Below are 22,762 nucleotides of genomic sequence, written 5' to 3' on the forward strand. Positions count from 1 at the left end.
GCGTGACGTCCCTTACAATGGTGCCACTGGACTTGGATCTACAGTTGTGCTGAGCTCAACCACTTGGGTCACTGTGGAGTGAGTTTGGGAGGTGAGTGTAGCAGATGGGGTTCTGTGAAACTCACTCATCAGCCTGAAGTGTCACCCCTTGGGCAATTTGATGAAGGCCTTTTCAATAGTGTGTTGGGTTGGAACACCTCAGGAGGGTGGTCATGTGTGTTTGCGTTTGCGAGGCAGATGTCCCGAGTTCGAGTCTCGGGATGAGAGGAATCAGGGGGGGAAGCGGTAGGCTACTCGTTAAGAAAGCAGCTTGTTGTCCTGAATGTTACAGGGTTATTGAACTCTATTTTTATGGTGGCCAAATTAAGTTTAATACAAAAAGTTTTTTTATACACGCCATTCTAACGTCTCCTGCACGGCCTGTGAATATAATAAAGGTGAACAGAAGGCACGTCCATGTTCAAGAGTCTTCGCTTTCAGGAATGGGGTCATAATAGCTTATAGCCAAAATGGTTCAAAGGCTAGAGACAAATTCATAGGAAGAAAATCTATTCAACATGCCACATTGGCTTCAGAACCGCCAGCAGCTACTGTTTAACATACAGAGCGTTTGATTCTGTTGAATCTGTTCTCCTCTACCTTTCCTGTCTGGAAAAGTACCAGGATGTGGTTTTGAATCAGAATTGAATTGAGTATATGAAACTTTGTTAGAATTGAAATTATAAACTCAGGAAAAAAAGAAACGTCCCTTTTTCAGGACCCTGTCTTACAAAGATAATTACTAAAAATCCAAATAACTTCACTGTAAAGGGTTTAAACACTGTTTCCTGTTTCTTCACTGAAGAGTCGCCGTTTTGTCTCACCAGGGGTGATGGTCAAATTTGCGTTTATCATCGAAGGAATGAGCGATACACCGAGGCCTATAGTCTGGAGCGGGATCGATTTTGGAGGTAGAGGGTCCGTCTTGGTCTGGGGTGGTGTGTCACAGCGTCATCGGACTGAGCTTGTTGTCATTGCAGGCAATCTCAATGCTGTGCATTTCAGGGAAGACATCCTCCTCCCTCATGTGGTACCCTTCCTGCAGGCTCATCCTGACATGACCCTCCAGCATGACAATGCCACCAGCCATACTGCTCGTTCTGTGCGTGATTTCCTGCAAGACCGGAATGTCAGTGTTGTGCCATGGCCAGTGAAGAGCCCGGATCTTAATCTTGTTGAACACGTCTGGGACCTGTTGGATCGGAGGGTGAGGGCTAGGGCCATTCCCCCCAGAAATGTCCGGGAACTTGCAGGTGCCTTGGTGGAAAAGTGGGTAAACATCTCACAGCAAGAACTGGCAAATCTGGTGCAGTCCATGAGGAGGAGATGCACTGCTGTACTTAATGCAGCTGGTGGCCACACCAGATATTGACTGTTACTTTTGATTTTGACCCCCCCCCTTTTGTTCAGGGACACATTATTCCATTTCTGTTAGTCACATGTCTGTGGGACTTGTTCAGTTTGTCTCAGTTGTTGAATCTTGTTATGTTCATACAAATATTTACACATGTTAAATTTGCTGAAAATAAACGCAGTTGAGAGTGAGAGGACTTTTCTTTTTTGAGTTTAGTTTGTAAACTTGATACACAGACAATGAATGCAATATCTACCATATTAAAACTGAATATATTCATGTTGAAATTTGAGTTTTAAAACTAAATGCAATGTTAATTCAATTCAGTTTCTAGTCCTGAACTACAAGTTCAATGATTCAGTTTGTGCATGACAAATTCAAAAAGGTTTAAATTCAAAATCCTGCTGCTGTCTTTTGAGAAGCGTATGTGGATCGAAACTCGAGGGAAAATCCTGACTCTGTGTTTGCAGTAATTAAGCTGTCAAGTGGTGGGATTTAGGACGTATTGAGTAAGATCAGCTCTTATCATGCAGGCCTAGAAGGACGAGGAAGAAATATCTCATCCACTTCTTTCTTCGCCTAATGCCCACAGGCCTTATTTATGTAGTGAATAGATAGACTGTCTATTAGACATTCTCAAATTATTACCATAATGGAAGATGGCTGAGGATTTGAGGATGTATGAAATATAGTCCTTTTGACACTGTCCAAAACATTTGTTTTTATAGCAACAAATGAAGATGGATACTAAGGCTTGTTTTAGGCACGTTATTATTATTCCTCTAACTTGCACAAATTCCTTCTACAAGAGTCAATCTAATCAGCTCTGTCTGGAGAGTAGTATTCATTAATTCCCTTTTGTTAATGGCAAGGTCTTTTTCAATCATAGTTGACACCGTTGACATCAGCCCAGGCTTGCGTGTTGGCCAAACTCCATCTCACTATCGGATCTGGATTTGGATCTGCACTGATTGGAATAATTCACCTAAATTAAGTTAAAATTACACCCTCATTCCTTTCACTTATTATCAACCCCCTCAATTCCATTGTAATCAGAACAGGATTTACCCAACTCACTTCAAACAGTCTCCATTGTTTGGTTGACCTCTCCTTTTTAACACAGTTCAGTTGTGACTGCGGGATCTTGCTTGTGTTCCAGTGGATGAGATGACTGTGGTGGTGACCTCCAGAGCTTCGAGAGTGACCCAGTGATGGCTCGTCCTGCCCCTGCTCCCCTGTACACCCTGAGGGGGGCTGGATCCCCCCTTAATGCCTTGCACTTCGGCTGCTGTGAAGGGGACCCTCCCCTGCTCTTTTCTGGGTATGTGATCACGCCCCGTCTCCATAGAACAGCTGAGCTGCATTAGCAGCACTTGTCTTTTTTTAAACATGTCCTTGTTGAATGGTTGGGTATATGATTTGTTGTTTTTGAAAACGTCTCATACGTAACAACATGCTTTAGTTACATGCAGATGAATCTTTATGACGTAAGAATGATGAGGACTTGAATGTTGTGTTGTGTAGCTCAGGCCAGGGGTCAGTCCATGTGTGGAACCTGACCACCAGAAGAGCTGAGAGGGTTCTAGAAGGTCATTCTGGAGCCTCTGTCACCTGGCTCAACATGCTCCACTCCAGAGACACTCTCATCAGGTAATGACGAACTACCTTACTGACAATACCAGGCCTCAACTGCTCTTCAGTTTTTACTTACCATGCGCATTGTTTAGCTGTATGAAATTAGCCAGGTTCAATGTTAGCATGACACAAGCTGAATTAAATGTAAAAGGATTTGAAAATGGAAACGCTTGGTATACACTCAGTGCTTGCTCTGTTGACATTGCAGCGAGATTTACTTGTTTTTTTGTTGAGAAATCTTCATGACAGAACTGGAATTTCAAATTAACATGAAAAGCGTATACCATCAGAGACTCTGGGTTCGCGCCCAGGCTCTGTCGTAACCGGCCGCGACCGGGAGGTCCGTGGGGCGACGCACAATTGGCCAAGCGTCGTCCGGGTTAGGGAGGGCTTGGCCGGTAGGGATGTCCTTGTCTCATCGCGCACCAGCGACTCATGTGGCGGGCCGGGCGCAGTGCACGCTAACCAAGGTTGCCAGGTGCATGGTGTTTCCTCCGACACATTGGTGCGGCTGGCTTCCGGGTTGGATGCGCGCTGTGTTAAGAAGCAGTGCAGCTTGGTTGGGTTGTGTATCGGAGGACGCATGACTTTCAACCTTCGTCTCTCCCGAGCCCGTACCAGAGTTGTAGCGATGAGACAAGATAGTAGCTACTAAAAACAATTGGATACCATGAAATTGGGGAGAAAAAGGGGTAAAATTAAACAAAAAAATAATAAAAAATAAGAATATATGAAAATACTACATGTCATTTGTCAATATTGATATTCATCTTACCTCTTGTTTTATGTCCTGTGGATTAGAAAAGATGACGAGTGAGCCTGTCAGGTAGCCTTAATCCTTGCACAGATTCCAGCCTGGTTTACAAGGTGCAATTGTCCAGATTTCCTGTTGCTTTTTTTCTGTGGTCTCCATTGATTTAGTCACCCGAATCCTGGCCAACCTACTAGGGTAAAAACTTAGTCACCCGAATCCTGGCCAACCTACTAGGGTAAAAACTTAGTCACCCGAATCCTGGCCAACCTACTAGGGTAAAAACTTAGTCACCCGAATCCTGGCCAACCTACTAGGGTAAAAACTTAGTCACCCGAATCCTGGCCAACCTACTAGGGTAAAAACTTAGTCACCCGAATCCTGGCCAACCTACTAGGGTAAAAACTTAGTCACCCGAATCCTGGCCAACCTACTAGGGTAAAAACTTAGTCACCCGAATCCTGGCCAACCTACTAGGGTAAAAACTTAGTCACCAGAATCCTGGCCAACCTACTAGGGTAAAAACTTAGTCACCCGAATCCTGGCCAACCTACTAGGGTAAAAACTTAGTCACCCGAATCCTGGCCAACCTACTCGGGTAAAAACTTAGTCACCCGAATCCTGGCCAACCTACTCGGGTAAAAACTCCAATAACCTTTTGAACGGATTATGATAGAGACATGAGGTTGGACCATTGATTTTCTTATCAACTAGATTCAGCCATGGGCCGATTTTATCATGTTTTTTATTGAGCAGATTGTCGGGGGGGGTGGTGCAAGAGAATGAAGTGCAAGAAGCCCAAATGGATATAATGTTTGACTAAGACATAATAATTTCAAGCCTTGCTTACCCGTGTGTCTTTCTAATTATGTGTGGGAATACTTGAACAGATTTCTTAAATAAAAATCACTTGGAGCTGATATCCTGGTGTTGAAGTGTTTTTGTCCAAAAATGCTCCAAAAAATTGGGGGGCCAAATAAAAACAGCAGCGGGAAGAGTTCGGCCTGCTGGCTGCCCGTTGGGGAACCCTTGCCCATACATCTGTAGCTTCACTGCGGGTGCCATGTTAACTGCAGTCTTTTCTGTAATATGTTAGTGTGTGATTATGATCTGTACTGTCGGTCAGTCAGGGGCGCGACATGCGTGTGTGCTTGTGGGACCTGGCAGAGGGGCGCGGTGATGTCACGGACGCCCTGTGGACTGGCAGCGTGGGGTTCTGTCGCTGTTCCCTGCTAGAGACTGGCCCTGGGAGATGGCTACTGGCCCACGCTGGAGAAGCCATGGAGGAGGTGAGAGAGGGAGGGGAGGGGCTGAGGGATGATGAGAGGGGGGTGAGAGAGATTTGTGTTTGTGGAAGGGCTTAAGCCTCTCTTACAGAAACTTGTGAGCAGGCGTAGGTTTAGTGTGTGTCAGCCAATGACAGATGAATGATTGCACATTTCACCTTCCCCCCACTTTCATGTGAGTTATTCTTAGTGTGTGCGACAGGCAGCTTTCCAGGCACCGTTATTACCTTCAGATTCGTGTTATTCACCCTGTTCTGATGAAGCCTCACATGAATGAGACAGATGTGCCACCGCTAACTTCAGCCTATAGAGACCGGCAGGGCGAGGCCACGGGGCGCCTGCAAGACCAGCACACCCTCAATAATGACATTGTGATGGGTCTCATGTGTGCGCGCGCACACACACACAAACCCTCTGTCTTATCACTCTGTCCCGCTCTCCTGTCTCACCCCTGGCTGCCCCACAGTCATCCATGCCTTTCCCACAGTCATCCATGCCTTTCCCAGGGGATCCTAATCATAGGTCTAGACCCATGCCTCCACACACACACATTCAGCTACAAAGCATGGCACGCTGGTGTAGATCTGAGCCAGAGGCGGAGGGAGGGAAGGAGTTGCACCATCAATTTGGGAGGCAGGCAGGTTTAATGTTTCTCCCTCGCTACCTCGTTGCCATCGGATTGCTTCCATTGCAAAAGCATTAATTAAAAGAGTGGGTGTTTTATTTATGGATATCAGTGTGTGCACCTGAGGCACAGCGAGTGAAGCAGCTACTTAAAGCCCTCTTTGTCTGGCTGGCAAGTTCGGGGTAAACATGAGGCACCCCGATTAAAATACAGATCACTCCCTTAAACGGGATGTGGAATCCGATTGGTCCGCGTAACGTGATGTGTGAATCGGATTGGTCTGTTGAACAGGATGTTTAATCTGAGCCTTAATGAGGATGTATCTCTCTGTTTCTGTGTCAGTCAGAGAGACTGAGTAGTCTAGCCATAGGGGCTGCCTCCCTCTCATTAGATTGTATCTAGGTACAGAGACGGAGTAGCTATAGGCTCTCTCTCGCTCTCATGGGCTTTCATTAGACTGTATTTTATCAGTCAGTGTCAGCGTATCTAGGTCAGGAAGTCAGGTCTTATTGGGATGTATTATAGACTGTAGCTCCGCTCCACTCTGTTTGAGTCAAATAAGAAGAAGTAGACGGCCATAAAGTGTAAAGCTGTTATGTTTCCTGTTGCTGCGCTGAAATGACGGATTCGAGTTTGAACTTGATTAATGAAAATGAAAAATAAATAAATTAAGTGACTGGCACCCGGCCTAAAGTTTGCCTTGTCTCCGTTGTTCATGTTTTATATTTATTATGGGTCCCCATTAGCTGCTCTTCCTGGGGTCCAAACACATAAAGGCACTTACATCACACATAAAACCAAATATAGAGCAGTACATCATGTAACATTATTACACCACGACATATCTGCTTGTTTGATCATCTCTTGCCTGGGTGGGAAAGTTAATGACTTAGTTTGAATGTAATAACCATGTAGAACTCCGCTTCTTATTCTGCGTGGGTGTCTGACTGTCCCTCTTCCTACAGGTGAAGATCATTGAGCTGCCCAGCAAGAGCCCAGTTTGCTCCCTGATACCACAAGCCAAGCTGGGGATGGTCATGTGCATCAAGCTATGGCAGGCAAGGAGTATCCAATACACTGTCTTGTTCTCCCAGAAGTCTAGGGCTGCGTCCCAAATGGCACCCTATCTCCCATATAGCGCACTAGTTTTGACCAGAGCCCCTGTGTACTATAAAGGGAATAGGATACCTTTTGGGACACAGTCTAGCCACCTGCAGCTACAGTGCAGCATCACACTGCACTATAGAGTTCAGTCAGTTCACTTTACAACCATAAAAGGGAGAGAAGAAAATGTATTTTCCCTTCCTCTCTCTTCCTTCTTAATGTTTCTATTTTTACTGGTTGTAAACGGATTGGCTGAGAGCCTTTGACAAGACGCATACATAAAAGATACGTCAACAAATATGAGACTACTCTTGGCTCTGTGATTTATAGCTAGAACTTGTCCCGGGCCATTTTTTCCAGTGCCTTTCTCGATTGACGACGAGCGAGTCGAGTCCCAACACTGTAATTACAGTGTGTGCAAGGGCTGGGGTTCAACAGCCATATATCAGCCACTCAACCAGCCCTCTAACCACCAGCCAGCTGCACATTGCATCTAAAGATTCTTCACCGCCCTCTGTTTTGTAAATACTGTCGAGTTTTATTCCCCCCCCCATGAAAGAGACCTGTAATTATTTTCATGGTTAATTAATATTTCTTGCTTTGCAGTATTTCTGCTTTTCTGCTTTATGCAAGACGTTTAATGAATTGCGGCCGGTTGGTTTGATGACACAACAGGGGCGGTTTGGGTCTGCGTTCGTTGGGAGTTTAGTGGCAGCAGGAAGCAGAGCAGGCGATGCCGTGTGTGTACTGTGTGTTGACCTAGGGCAGTTTGGGTGGATGTATGTATCACCAGACATCAATGGTAATTGTCCTTTATTGCTTAATACTTTTTTGTTTTCTTTCCTTGTTGTGTTCTTTACTATTTCCTTTCATTATATTTTGGAAGCCAATGCAGTTTCGGTGTTAAGTGCCAGAAAATAATATGATTAATTATGGAATGTCAATGGGAGGGATACTTTTGCAGGCATGCAGATCTGTAAGACACCAGGCCCAGGTTACATTAAATCATTCCAGTTTGATCCTTTCAACACCGGGCCAGAATCATCTGTCATCTGTTACTATCACAGAGCTACTTGAAAACTCACTGCAATGCTGCTGGGTGGAGATCAATACAGAACCTTAACTGCCAGGGGAGAGTTGAAAACAATGTGTGTTTGTGCGCACAAGAGTTTGTACTGTGTGAGTGAATGTGTGTGTGTCTACAGTATTGTGAATGTGTGTGTGTGTGTGTGTGTGTGTGTGTGTGTGTGTGTGTGTGTGTGTGTGTGTGTGTGTGTGTGTGTGTGTGTGTGTGTGTGTGTGTGTGTGTGTGTGTGTGTGTGTGTGTGTGTGTGTGTGTGTGTGTGTGTGTCTGTACGTCTTTGTGTGTGTCTGTACGTCTTTGTGTGTTACACGTTTCTGCGTGTGAATGTGTTTACCAAGCGTTGAGGGGTATAGTAGGTCCAGCCACACACAGGCAGCCTGAATATATTGCCCACACATTCTGTCAATCACAAGACGCTCACCTCGTTATCCACGTGATCCCTGCTGGTGCAGCCCGCTGTTTCCTCAACCTCTGACCCTCTGGAGGGCAGACAATGAGTTGGCTCTCCTTTCTCTCTCCTCCCTCCATCCCGCCACAGAGTGAGAGCAAGGATCCTCCATCATGCTGACGGAGACCTGAGAACAGATTTATTGGCGCCTTTTAAACGCTCGACACTGGACGTTTGGAAAGGATTAAATCCATATTACAGAGCTCTTTCATTTGCCCTCCCGTCTTGGGTTTTTGCTCTGTGTTCTTCCCCCTCCTCTCTCCTCCCCAGGCCTCCCTAAAGTTAGCATGCGTAATGGGGTCGGTCTGGAAGGTAAACGAGCTAACGGCGCATTCTGATTGGCTAAGGCCGGCGAGCGGAGGGAGAAAGTGCCTCCATGTGTTGTGCGGAGGGGAGATGTGGACGTGATGTATGATGTGCAAGGCTTTTAACATGAACAGAGGCTGCCGGCTAGAAGGAAATGTTCCTATACAGATATCCATCACTCTCAGCTCATCGCCCCACAGCCATCGTCATGGTGAAGTGAAGTGAAGTGAAGTGGAGTAGAGCGGATGGATGGACGGGGATGGGATTGGTTCCGTATGTGCTGCTGTGGTGGGGTGCCCACTGCTCCTTTCCCCTGATCAGTCACATCACCGGGCCTCTCCCTCTGTCTCTCTCTCTCCCTCTGTCTCTCTCTCTCTCTCTGTCTCTCTCTCTCCCTCTGTCTCTCTCTCTCTCTCTCTGTCTCTCTCTCCCTTTGCCACCACTGGTTTTGGACGTACTGTAGTCTTGAGTCCTGTGACTGATGATGATGAACAGGTTGAGTATGGTGTGCTACATTACATACAGCAGATTGGTAGAGCATGTGTGACCCTGCTTTGGTTATTAGAAGAACACATGAAAAATCTCAAGTCTGACCCTCTACTCAGTGAAGCAAAGCTTCACACACACATATATATATATATATATATATATATATATATATATATATATATATATATATGGTGCCATTCTGTACAGACCTCACCTCACTCTGTGCTCCTAAGCTTTGCTTCGTGTGTGTGATCAAAAGAAGTGCACTTTATAGGGAATAGGGGGCCATTTGGGTCGCACCTAGGAGATGGTGTTGGATGGTGAACAACAGTTTGATGGAGTACAGTACAGCGGCCCCACTTCTCTGACTCCGGGTGCACCGTTCATCCATCTGGCCAACGGTGCTTTATGATGATGAATCTTTCCCTGAAGCGTGAGCCCTACTCCAGCAGAGAGCCCTCTCATAGAGGGGCTACGGAGGATGTAATGAATTAGGTGTCTACCCGGGGTTCCCTGACCTCCGCCCTGTGACATCGTCAATCGAGGAGCTCCTACTCTTAGAGTGAAGTGCAAGGGCCGAGGGGCAGCAGGCGGTAACGCTTAGCAACCCAGAGAAACCCAGCCGGCAGGCAGGGGAACGCTGATTTTCACTTTGTTTTTATTTGTTTTTTTTTTAAATCTCATTAATATCGTTCGTTAGTGACGTGTTTATAAGGAATACACGGGTCTGTCTATAATTTGTTTAGGGCTTGAGAAGAGAAATGTACTGTTAAGTGAGAGGAGGACTTGCGGAGGAGGGGAGAAAGTGTCTTCGGTTCTCTTGGCTCCTTACACATATGGAAAGAATTTCTGTCGTCCATCAGCCTTGCCTTTGCAGGGCACACTATCGCTTGAGGCCAGATGGTATGCCCAGCCTCTAGATGGGTCAAGTTTGTAGCAAAGGCTCCAAGACGAGTGTTACCAATACAGAGAAGCATAGTTGCTTTCTAAATACTTGATGGTTATGGAGATGTCCTCCCTCTAAACTGGTTGGGTTGCGATACCTGCCAGCATTCTATTTTTGTTTTTTGCTTGACTTTTCCCCAGAAGACATAATGATAGGTGAGGTGGAGGTGGTTGTAAGGGGGTGGGGCTTTCAGACTGAGGGGGCTGTGCGTTTACTTTCCGAGAAAGATGAATGGTGGGCCCGTGGTCAGGGGCGGGGAGAGGGAGGCGCCCTCCCTTTCTCCCGCCTTTCCTTTTTTCCCTTCCTCCCTTTCTCCAGCTGTGACGTAATCTATGAAGCTCTCTGCTTGTTTTCATCCACTCAACTGATTTAGGAGCCCACTGTATTCCTCCTCATAACTCCTCTTCCCTGTCTGATCAATACCGGTGATCCTTCAGTCAGCCAGTAAACACATAGTAAAAGGCTGTTGTCTGGATGTGCAGTAGAATATGATATATAGAATACGTCTGTATATGAGTCTATTTGCAGGTCTGCTCCTGTGGGAAGAGATACCGATGAGGAGTATAGTGACAAGCACTGTAATAGTCTGCTGGAGAGTAATGGTCCTCAGTCACACAGTGTCAGTGTGCTCCCATACAGATAATCCCTGCTCTGTCTCCACAGCCCTCTTGCTTCCATGCTATTTTTCCCATTGCTCTCTTTTCCCTCTCTCACCCTCGTTATCTCGCTCTTTCATCCCCCTTAGCCAGACTCAAGCCCTGGCCCTCTCCTCCTGGCTGGTTATGAGGACGGCTCCCTGGCGCTGTGGGACATATCCCAGAGGTCCGTGCTGAGCCGTGCGGCCGCCCACCCTGAGCCCGTCATGTGTCTGGACTTTGACCCCGCCGGACAGAGGGGCATCTCTGGCTCCTCCGAGAAGAGTCTCGCCTCCTGGAAGCTTGACGGACAGCACAGACTCCAGGTCAGTGAGTGTGAGCCCTCTCCGCAGACTCTCTCCTAGACCTGGGTTCAAATACTATTTAAAATATTTCAAAGGCTTTGACGTTTGCTCTAGCCAGACTGGAGTGCCATGTGGGTGGGGTTTGCCCTTTTGATCCTTTTCTATTTGTTCCGTCGCAGCTCAATCAATCACTAATAGTATTTGAAAGGATTTTAAATAGTATTTGAACCCATGCAGGTCTGTTCTTTCCAGACTCTTCCTGGCTCTCTTCTCTCTCTGGTAAAACATACAGTCCAGAGGAAGAGTCTCTGCAGGGCTCTGGGACATAAATCAGACCGCTGGTTACACAGCGTTGGCAGGCCCAGGGCTGGGGTGTCACTAGAGGCGCAGACCGTCCGCCATACACACACACACACACACACACGTGCGTGCTCAGTCCTTCACAGACCAGAACCATCCTGATGCTCTAGTCTAGCTGCTTTAGTGACTCTGAAAAAACAAACATCCCATCACTCTTGTGCCATATATTATCTTGCGTAACAACCGAGCGCATCTGAGCCGCAACGCCTCATTTGACGCCATATTTTCTGTTGATTTCATGAGTCAAAAGGAACGGCCCAATATTTCACGTCTACCCCATGAATCAGTGTAGAGGGGAACCTGAGACTTGATATACTACAGTTCTGTACTGTAGAGGGGTGTTATTCTTTCCAGGCCTTTTTACAAATGAACGCTTGAATTAGAAATATTTGTAAACCCTCTGTTTTTTTGCTGCAAACGCCTGCAATAACACTGGAAAGGGTTTGATTCAATATACTGAGAATAGGAGCCCTGGCTATTCGGTTTATTTTGAACAAACACAAAATATTGATTTAATATGTCATTCTGGAGAAGATTTGAAAAAGCGAATGGGGGAAAGGATCCAACTGGGGCTTTTAAATGATCCTGAAGTGCAGCGCAGTGTGACGCCCAGACAGCCACATCTCCACTTCTTCCCACAAAAGTATTTTTGTGCGGACGGCACTATAGTGAGGTGGAGGGCTGGGGTATCTGCCTTCCGGGTGGCTGCCCTTCTCGGCCCTGCTCTGCCTTGCCTGTTGAACGACCCGCGAGAGGTAACACAAATATAAAAACCTCGGAGGCCGTTAACCAAACAAAAAACACATCTGCAGTAAAGGAACAGTAGTTCACAGTGGGAGGCTACAATCAAGTCTGAGGAGCTGGAAGTGCCATAGGACCCTAGTCCATATCACCCCCACACCACCCATAGTAGTGGAATCACCCAGTGCAGTGGAATCACCCCCTACCACCCATAGTAGTGGAATCACCCAGTGCAGTGGAATCACCCCCTACCACCCATAGTAGTGGAATCACCCAGTGCAGTGGAATCACCCCCTACCACCCATAGTAGTGGAATCACCCAGTGCAGTGGAATCACCCCCTACCACCCAGTGCATTGGAATCACTCAGTGCAGTGGAATCACCCCCTACCACCCATAGTAGTGGAATCACCCAGTGCAGTGGAATCACCCCCTACCACCCAGTGCATTGGAATCACCCAGTGCAGTGGAATCACTCCCTACCACCCAGTGCATTGGAATCACTCAGTGCAGTGGAATCACCCCCTTACCACCCATAGTAGTGGAATCACCCAGTGCAGTGGAATCACCCCCTACCACCCAGTGCATTGGAATCACTCAGTGCAGTGGAATCAGCCCCACATCGCCCAGTGCAGTGGAATCACTCCCTACCACCCAGTGCATTGGAATCACTCAGTGCAGTGGAATCAGCCCCCTACCATCCAGCGCAGTGGAATCAGCCCCACACTGCCCAGCGCAGTGGAATCAGCCCCACACCGCCCAGCGCAGTGGAATTAGCCCCACACCGCCCAGCACAGTGGAATCAGCCCCACACCGCCCAGCGCAGTGGAATCAGCCCCACACCGCCCAGCACAGTGGAATCAGCCCCACACCGCCCAGCGCAGTGGAATCAGCCCCACACCACAGGCCCGAGCTGGGGGAGGAATGGAGTCAACTCTGAGGTGGGGGGAAACTGAGTTTGAGCGAACACAGTGGGGTCCTGTCCTGATGGTAGTTCTGCTCTCCTCAGTGGAGGTGAAGGCTGTGACATGGGCTTATCAACATCAGATAAGGACAGAAACACGCTGGAATGGAACTTAATTTATTACACATGGGTCCTAGAGGCCGTTATCTTCTGTTCAGATGAGCCTTGGTGTCTAAACTTTTTTTTGTTGTTAGTTACTTAGACCCGAGGGAGATTAGTCGTGTAAATCAGGCATAGCTGACTCTGAGAGGCCAGAGACATGATGACAGCTCTCACAGGTGGAGCTCCACATCCCTCAATCACAGCCATCTCTAACATCTCTAATCTCAACCTCCCGACCCTGGCCCAGCTCCCAAATGCCAAGCATCCCCGGGTCACCAACACTGCATAGACTCTCCTGTGCTGACCTGGGTTCAAATACTATTTGAAATCATTTAGCATACTTTAGGTGTGATAGGGTGAGCTTGTTTGTGGAAAATTTTACTGACACCAATAGAGAAGTCCCAAAAGTGCATATCACACCCGAATGGCACTTCAGGCAGGCTTAAGCAAACACTCAAAGTATTTCAAATAGTATTTGAACCCAGGTCTGCTCCTGTGTACCAGGAATTCTAGTGAGGCCTACATCTATCAGCCCGACAGGGAGCATAGGTCAGGTCATTACAGACTGATGTTTAATCTAGGCTGGAGGTGATGGACTGAGGGATGGATGACTTGGATCCCTTCTTTCACAGTTCCTCTGAGGCGTGGCCCAGCCGCCCCGGTGTCAAGAAATATTCTCTTTTAGTGTTTTAAAAAAAATGTTTTGAAGGGCAAGTACAGGTGTAGCTCTTGCCTGTCCGTCAAGTCCATCTCCTTTCCTCTCTCTTGAGACGGAGCCCCTGACACTGACACCCACAGTGTTATTCAGACCTGGGTGGGGTGTCAGAAATACCTGCTAGAATTCTGTAATGGAATGGACACGATCTGCTCGAGTGAGACTGTGATGATGGGACGTTTCAATAGATCAGTGTGAAACTTTGCGCTCCGTGCCAAGAAATGGTCCTCCTAAGCTATCTGTGCAGAGGAGCAGAGCAGACGCTCCTTTTGAACGTCCGCCTTATCTGTCTGCTTTGCCAAGAGCAGGATCTGAACGTATGAATTTTCATTGGACCAGACCCTGTAATCTGGGGAAAGGAACGGCTTTTTGGGAAGGCCCCAGCTATGGAACTGAGCAGAGCAGGAGGTAGCCTAGTCGTGACTGACTGCTGAGATTACTGGCATTTAGACAGCAGGCCGTGTGTGTGTGTGTGTGTGTGTGTGTGTGTGTGTGTGTGTGTGTGTGTGTGTGTGTGTGTGTGTGTGTGTGTGTGTGTGTGTGTGTGTAACCAAGCCAGGAAAGAATGCTCAAACAGAAAAATGAATGAGTCCCAAAGACTTATTTTCATGATTTAGAGAATTTGATAGTGAGGGGGTTCAGGAACGAAGGCCTAGTAGAATCCCAAGACAAAGCTAATGGACTTTATTCATGACTGAGGTGGGGCTAATGACACTGCTAGTGGATGACTACACTCACTGGAGGGAGGTGTGAGACAGAACCATCTAGAATACAGAAGGTTCTGCTAGAGGACAGCCCTGCAGCCATTTTCTCAGCATCATGTCTCAGATTGGAGAAAGTGTAGAGAGAATAATTAGGCTTACAACCTAACAATGGATGGACAATTACTTCTATGGCCATTTGCGGCTTACAACTGACCCCTTCAGTTGAAATACATTTTCCTGACACAATCTATGGGAAGCAAAACAAACAAAAATAGACAGTTGAACCTATCATTATCAAGGTCTGTAATGACAACCAGATGGAGGGGGGTTTGGGCATACCAACTTCTTGAGGTAATAATGGGATTCCAAATGATCTCTCTTTCACCCCCCACCCAGCTCCACTTTGTTGAATAGTAGGTCTCTTACATGGGCTGGTCTAGTTCGGCTGACAATACATTCCTTACTATTAGCTTGTTCTAAGTGTAGTAAGAACCCGTATTAATCCTACAAGTTATTCTAGGTTTTTGTATTGGTTCGTTGGTTGTTTTATGATCAATGACATTCCTCTGTAGTCTTTCTCCCGTTGCATTCCACTCTATCCACTAGGGTCGGGACTGGGAGGACCTGGCTTACGTCTTCCACATGCAGCGCTGTACTCCTCTGATTTTCCCATCCGGAACAGGAGCACGCAGACAAATTCTTGGCCTGTCACCTCCTGCACGAGACAATTAGTCTGCAAGGACACAGCTTATGAAGTCAAATTTTACGCTGTCCAGATTAATTCCTGCTTCCATGGCTAGATGTGGATGTCCCATACAAACACACCAGTGTTACGCTGCGTAGTCTTTGCGAAGAACTGGGTAGAGCACGTGTGTCCCCCCTCGGGAATGTCAGCGGTGCGTATGGCCCATTGATGGGGATCTAGGCACCATCCGTTAGAATATGTCACAATGTTTCCCCCTTTACTGAGATAAATTCAGTCTCCGGGACATTGTTGATCAGAGAATGGAAGCGGATGGTGATCTGAAGCAGGCAGACGTTACAACTGTGTGCTTCTCGGTCTCTTCTCCTGTCGACCAGTCCTTTCAATGCACATGTAATTCATCAGAGGTGCTTAAAGAAACACAGTTCTGCAAACGAGGATTTCAACAAGATGGTCTATCTCTTTATTTACTTCCATGTCTCTCACACTCTGTCTCTCTCTCACACTCTGTCTCTCTCTCACACTCTGTCTCTCTCTCACACTCTGTCTCTCTCTCACACTCTGTCTCTCTCTCCCACACTCTGTCTCTCTCTCTCTCACTCTGTCTCTCTCTCTCACTGTCTCTGTCTCTCTCTCTCTGTTTGTCTCTCTCTCTCTCTCTCTCTCTGTCTCTCTCTCTCTCTCTCTCTCTCTCTCTCTCTCTCTCTCTCTCTCTCTCTCTCTCTCTCTCTCTCTCTCTCTCTCTCTCTCTCTCTCGTAAAGAAGTGACAAAAGGTATCTCAGCCCCATTTGCTCTTGCTATTGAAAACCTCCCAGCCTTTAACTCCAAACCAAATAGTTGAATTGTGAGGGATTTGCTCTCCACTACTCGTGTCGTAATGTTTTATGCCCGATGATTGAGTCCCTGGAGTTTCTTGGCCAGGTTCAACAACAATCCATGCCTCCACTTGGACCTCAATCATCAGATCAGCTGATAATCTCTCGCTCACTCTCTTTCTCCCTCTTTCTCCCTCTCTTTCTCCCCCTCTTTCTCCCCCTCTTTCTCCCTCTCTTTCTCCCTCTCTTTCTCCCTCTCTTTCTCCCTCTCTTTCTCCCTCTCATCCTCCAACTATTTCTCCCTCTCTCTGTGTTATTGGGCACACTTCCCCAGACGGGAATGATTAAGTAGCTTGGTGAACTAATTGGTGTTTGATAATTATTTTTCCTCTCTCGGTTGGTTGCGCAATTCTGCTGAGTCTCATTTTAGATCACGTGTGAGACGAATGCAACAAAATGATTTCCTCAATTACTGTGCCGAGAAGGCTATTTTTAAATCTCCATGGGTTTCTGTTTTGTGTCAATGTCTTGCGTATGTTACTTAGCAACTGAAAAGCCCTGACCCATTAACAGCCTACAATGTTATACCCACATTGGAGTGCATTGCTGTGCTTTTCTTTTGTTGAAGTGTGTGTGTGTGTGTGTGTGTGTGTGTGTGTGTGTGTGTGTGTGTGTGTGTGTGTGTGTGTGTGTGTGTGTGTGTGTGTGTGTGTGTGTGTTTGTGAAAGACTGTTCTCAGAGAGCCTCAATGTATGGATTCTTATGGTCCCTCTTCCTTCCTTGCTCTCTCTGTGGCCTTTGCTGTTCAATCCTCAGCTCCAGGAACCCGTAGCCCTTGTGAATCCTGGGATCTCCCAGCTGTGCATCCGGGGGGACCGGAAGATCGTGGCATCGGCCGGCTGGGACCATCGTGTCCGTGTGTTTGGCTGGAAGAAGCTCCGGCCCCTGGCTGTCCTCCAGCACCACACAGACATGGTGCTGAGCCTGGCCTTCTCAGACCACCAGGACCCCAGGAACAGGATGCTGGCCGCGGGCTCCAAAGACCAGCGCATCAGCCTCTGGTCCATATACAACCAGGGCAGCTCGGACACTGGGTGAGCCGAGCCACTGGGCCCTGTTGGTATGTTATAGGGAGTCTTCTCGCCAGTGATTATACCAACTCTTTTATGCTCCTTTTACCCCAGGACTATATCTGAATGTACTGACTAGAGCTGGACTATGTGAACTACTGGGTAGGAACTTCTGTCTCAGACTGTGAAGACATTTCCGACATAGCCAAGATGGATCAGGTCAGGATGAGATGTCTTTGTGCTTCCAAACAAAAGCTGTCAAGACGGCTGGTTAGTTCTGCTAACAATTCACTGAGACTTAATTTGAACACATTATTTTTGGTCAAAACCAACTGTTTTATTGTGTTTGCTTATCTGGTAGGAGATTTGCCTGAGCGGACTTGAATTTGAGGTATAAGTCGCGCCTGAGTGACTGTGTAATCCTGTGTTGTTGATCTAGTTTAACATTGCCCTCTGCTCTGACCTACACTGCATCAGTCAAACAGGGTTAACCACAGAACTTGGACAGAGGAGACAAAGCTGTTTGTTAAGGAGGGCCACTGAATAATCTTCCCTCAACTAAAGAGGCTGTCTGTACGGATTTGGACTTAAGAGGTTACTTGTATTTTCAGTTTGGTCTTAAATGTATTTCTGTTTGTCATTGTGAGTACAATATGTTGCCCCTGTGCATTGTGGGAAAAATGTGTCAACTTCAAACTGTGATTGGATGCGTTTAAGGTTTGTGAATTACACCCCAAGTCCACCAAATGTAAATAGTATCTGCTGTGCTTTTCAACTTTTTTATTTCCTGGTAATAAATATGTTTTTCTGTACATCCACCAAGCATCAACAGTTGTATAACTGCAACCTAGAATCTAAATGAGTCTTCCTTGGTCAGGGTAGTTGAGAAGCCATCCGGCATACTTGTTGTCAAACTACCAGAGAAAACAGAAGTAATGTTTGTCTACTGGGTGTAAATGGTGTCTCTAATAATATCCCAGTGAGTCAATGAGCAGCATGGGATCTCATGTGTTACAGGGCTGCGCTGCCTACACTGCTATAAACTTCAAACAGACGTTCACATAGACATTTTGCTTCATAAAGCCCCAGTCTCCTGGGATGACCTAGACCGGACATTCTCGTCAGACTACAGGAAAAGGCCAGAGAAATCAAAGACTCCTCGCAGCAGTGAGATATTCCTCCATCCCAAGTAAGAGCAAGCCGTTCATTACATGAACTAACTCCCCTGGCGCGTGCTCCGTCCTTGTCTTCCCTCCGCTCAGACTCAGACTCGCAGTACCTTTGTCTGTGACCTCTGCCGCGACTTCTTCAATCTCTAATAGCTTCCTACTTCTCCTGTAGACTTTGAACAAACAACAGAAGTGGCGTGAGCCGGCTTCCGTCCGTTCTCTGATAAATCAAATGCTGCTTCATTGCTGCAGATGTGTGCTGAATGGAGGAGCGACCCACAAGCTAGGGGGGCGTCGTAAATCGCCTCATAATGGATCATTTAGGAAGTCAATAATTGGAGAGACGAGAGGACCCCACAACAGGGCCGGACGCACAATAGAACCCTGCCTCAGTCAGTTATCACCTAGCGTGTCTACCATGGCCTTGGAGGTCAAGGGTCAGCAGGCCATTGTGATTTTGAATATTTTCTTTCAGTTCAGTCGAGTATTTAGCTTAGCCTAGGCCTCTGTTATTACAGCACAGGTTGTAATATACCTTGATGTATTGAATGGTGGGTTGGATTACTGGGTGATGACGTGAGACGAACTGACCATGAATGTTTATAAAATAGAAATGAATAGGAATGTGATGGTAAGAAAATAGTTTTCTGCTTGAGAGTGGTTAAAATGCCATGCTTTGCAGGCAGAGTCATCTTTGTTTGTCGTCTGCACACTAATATGAATGCATCACGGTTGTTTCTCTCTCTCTCTCTCTAGTGGTGTTTTTTATATTCAGCATCAAATGTCTGTCAGTGTTGGCAAATGGAACAAACTGTAGTTCCTTCACTCGCTTTGGGAAAATGTGAAACACTTGCTCTGCTCTCTCTGCATAACTTTTAGGTAAACGACTCCTGTAGGTCTACTTCGGCTTGTTTTTAATATCTGTCCACAGATATGCCAAGCTGCCGGGGTGCGGCAGGGGAGATGTACACAAAGGTGAAACAATCTGAGCACAGCTCTGATAGGCTTGTCACAACAGATGGGCCAGATGCAGATGAGTGTCAAATGATGCCTCTGGTTGCATTATCATTCATTCTCCTGAGTCTGTCCTCATATGGCAAGCATTTGGTATCCTATCTTCTTTGGAGCTGAAGACATCTGTGTGCATAGCTAGGCTGTACAGAAATACCAAAGATTTCACTCAAGTCTTATTTTTCTGTCTGATTGGAGTATGTTTTTCCACAGGCTCAGCCTGAGACATGCCCACTCACCTTTTTAAAGCATTAGGTTAGTAGTGGGGAAACACAGGAATTAATGTCAGTATTTAGGCCTACCTGAGCTGAATGTGCAGCAAAAATGAACAGTCATGGCCTTATGTCTAAAATGTAGCCTATGTATCAAAGATCATTGTGAAGCATTTATTATGGTGAATATACACTGAACAAAAATATAAAAGCAACATGTAAAGTGTTGGTCCCATGTTTCATTAAGTGGAAAGAAAAAAAAGAAAAAGAAATTGTCCATATGCACAAATAGCTCATTTCTCTCAAATTTGGTGCACCCATTTGTTTACATCCCTGTTAGTGAGCGTTTTTCCTATGCCAAGAAAATCCATCCACCTGACAGATGTGGCATATCAAGAAGCTGATAAAACATGCTCATTACACAGGTGCACCTTGTGCTGGGGACAATAAAAGGCCACTCGCTCTAAAATATGTGGTTTTGTCACACAATAATGCCACAGATGTCTTGAGAAAGTGTGGCACGCTGACTGCAGGAATGTCCATCATAGCTGTTGCCCTAGAATTTAATGTTAATTTCTCTACCATAAGCCGCCTCAAACGTTGTTTAATATAATTTGGCATTATGTCCAACCGGCCTCACAACCGCAGACCATGTCTATGGCGCCGTGTGGGCGAGCAGTTTGCTATGGACAATGAACACAATTGCATTTTATCAATGTAAATTTAGGCCCATTGTCGTGTCATTCTTCTGCTGCCATTATCTCGCGTTTCAGCATGATAATGCACGGCCCCGTGTCTCAAGGATCTGTACACAATTCCTGGAAGCTGAAAATGTCCCAATTCTTCCAAGGCCTGCATACTCAGCAGACATGTCACCCATTGAGCATATTTGGGATGCTCTGGATCGACGTGTACAATCGCAAGTTCCAGTTCCAGGAGATGTGAATATGTGTCACGTTGCATGAGGCAAATAGTGGTCACACCAGATACTGACTGATTTTCTGATCCACGCCTCTATTTTTTATTTTTTTTAAGGTATCTGTTATCAACATATTCCCAGTCATGTTAAATCCATAGATTAGGGCCTAATTTATGTATTTTCATTGACTGATTTCCTGATATGAGCTGTAACTCAGTAAAATCTTTGAAATTGTTGCATGTTGGTTTATATTTTTGTTCAAACATAGTTTTAGTTGTAGTAGTTTAACTTTTTTTTTGCTGTTGCAAGGAGCAGCATCCAGCCCCTAAAATGAACTGCTGTTTTAGATGTCATTGTAATTCCACTTGTCCCACGGTTTGAGAGCAGGTATATGCTACTTTATCTAGGGTGGTATGTTTACAGGGCATTTTATATGACAAAAGTATGCATAGAAATTCAATTAATAGCAATGGAGTGTATTATCAATTCTATTTAAGAGTTATGCTGCTTTTGAGCCGTAATGTAGCCTGTAGCATACCCCGTAATACAATCTGTCATGCGTAAATGTCCAGTTTGGATTTAGTTGACGGTGATAAGTTTATGGGATATATTTTTTCACTCTAATGATATAGGCTACTGCGCATCGTCCGTCACATAAATATTAACCTTGCTCTGAGATTATTTTGTTGTGTTCAAGCGGTAATTATCTGTCAGTTATGTCCTGTCCTCACCTGGCGGCCCTCAGCGAGCGGACAGTCGGGGAGTGGCGCAGGTTCGGGACCACTGGCCCAACATCAAGGCGAAGCACTGCAAGGATAAACACAGCTGGGTCTACCTAACGGAAGAGTCCTCGACCAAACGGAAGAGGCCTGGGTCTCGGTGTCCTCGCCTTCCTGATGGGTCACTTCTCATTACGCCCAGCCGAAGTTCAGCTCACGCTAAGGGAGCCTCAATTCTCCAGACTGACGCTTCCTGTCCAGGTCACACAGGAACCAGGAATAATGTGAATTTGAAGGAAAATGTGTTTACGTATTTGCAACTACAAAATGGTTAGTAACTCTGCAATAGCATTATTGTTTCGAAATTAGCGTAAGACGTTATAATATTGTAGAACCAGTCCATATCGAATCAGTGCATGATGGTAGGCCTATAAAGGCAAACTTTCGTGAATACTTTCTTTGCTTCCAAATGTATCATATAATCACACTTTTATCCTGGATTTTATGCAAATGTAAATGTTAGACTTGTTTATACATTAGGCTTGCATTATTTTAGTTATTGAATAACTATTGTGTAAATGTGCCAATTTTGTAGGTTTGTAGTGACAGGAATAACTTATAATCGAAACAAGTATTGTTTTTCCAAGGCTAATTTGATCATCAAATTTATCGGCGTGTGTTTCAATCTTCATTTTGTTCCAACTTGGAAATATGTAGCCAAGTCTTAACCTACAGTAAAATGATTGTCTTTTGAAAAACGATTTCCCTCAAACGAGAGCAGCTCTTATTCCACGATATTCCTGAATTCCACGCGTTCAGGTCTCTGCTGGTGTTAGTACCCTAAACAGAATGTATACGATCAATTAGTTGACGGTCAAATGAGTGGACAAATGATTTACGCTTCGATTCCTTCACAAGTCATTTAACAGGCAGAGGTCAACCTGCGCACGGGAGTCCTTTTCACCTACCTTGGACCCTTCGGCATCTGCAATGCGCTTGAAGAGAATATGGATACTTGAAATGAATCATGACGTCTCCTATTGTCATGATTGTCCCAGATCCCCGAACAGCATGTTATTTTAGCAAGAATTATTATTGACAACAAAGCATCCTTTATATGACCGATTTCTAATAGAGACAGCACTGCACGGAATATGAATGTGTGTTTTTGGCTAGTGATCCTTTTTAATAAAAAAATATAGCACGACTGGCATTTCATGTGAGGAATATATCATTTAAATGTCCAACGCAGCCGTTTTTAATATCGATATCAAATCATTTCTGGATAACAATTAAGTAGATTTACTGTGACTTTTTTTTTTCAATTTAAATGGTAAAAATTTATTTTTTTGCTTCAGAGCAATTTCTCAAGCAAGACTGTCTGGGAGTGGTCACGTGTTTGACTGCACCGGGCCTTTAGGAGGAGACGTTTTAATGTTTTTTATCGTCTGTGTAGAAGAGACAAATTGTGTATTTTTCTGGGGAGTCAGATGTTTGGCTTTATGACCTGTTGTTCATGGTTAAAGCTATTCCCGCTCCCGATATTGTAGA

The 22,762-nt window shown here is 45.8% G+C and overlaps 1 protein-coding gene across 5 annotated transcripts in view; it reads left to right on the forward strand.

Moving 5' to 3' along the window:
- The window catches only part of gnb1l (guanine nucleotide binding protein (G protein), beta polypeptide 1-like), a 28,512-nt gene extending 10,513 nt beyond the window's left edge, over positions 1 to 17,999 (forward strand). For all 5 annotated transcript variants that reach the window (XM_052461734.1, XM_052461735.1, XM_052461736.1 and 2 more), the window contains 7 exons: positions 2,553 to 2,714; positions 2,918 to 3,043; positions 4,906 to 5,068; positions 6,656 to 6,748; positions 10,813 to 11,028; positions 16,928 to 17,205; positions 17,296 to 17,999. In XM_052461734.1, the coding sequence (XP_052317694.1) occupies positions 2,605 to 2,714; positions 2,918 to 3,043; positions 4,906 to 5,068; positions 6,656 to 6,748; positions 10,813 to 11,028; positions 16,928 to 17,205; positions 17,296 to 17,320 (1,011 nt within the window). In that variant the 5' untranslated portion in view covers positions 2,553 to 2,604 and the 3' untranslated portion in view covers positions 17,321 to 17,999. The remainder of the gene's footprint in view (positions 1 to 2,552; positions 2,715 to 2,917; positions 3,044 to 4,905; positions 5,069 to 6,655; positions 6,749 to 10,812; positions 11,029 to 16,927; positions 17,206 to 17,295) is intronic.
- The last annotated feature ends 4,763 nt before the right edge of the window (positions 18,000 to 22,762 follow it).

The sequence above is a fragment of the Oncorhynchus keta genome, chromosome 14 (genome assembly GCF_023373465.1).
Source record: "Oncorhynchus keta strain PuntledgeMale-10-30-2019 chromosome 14, Oket_V2, whole genome shotgun sequence".
Lineage (NCBI taxonomy): Eukaryota > Metazoa > Chordata > Actinopteri > Salmoniformes > Salmonidae > Oncorhynchus > Oncorhynchus keta.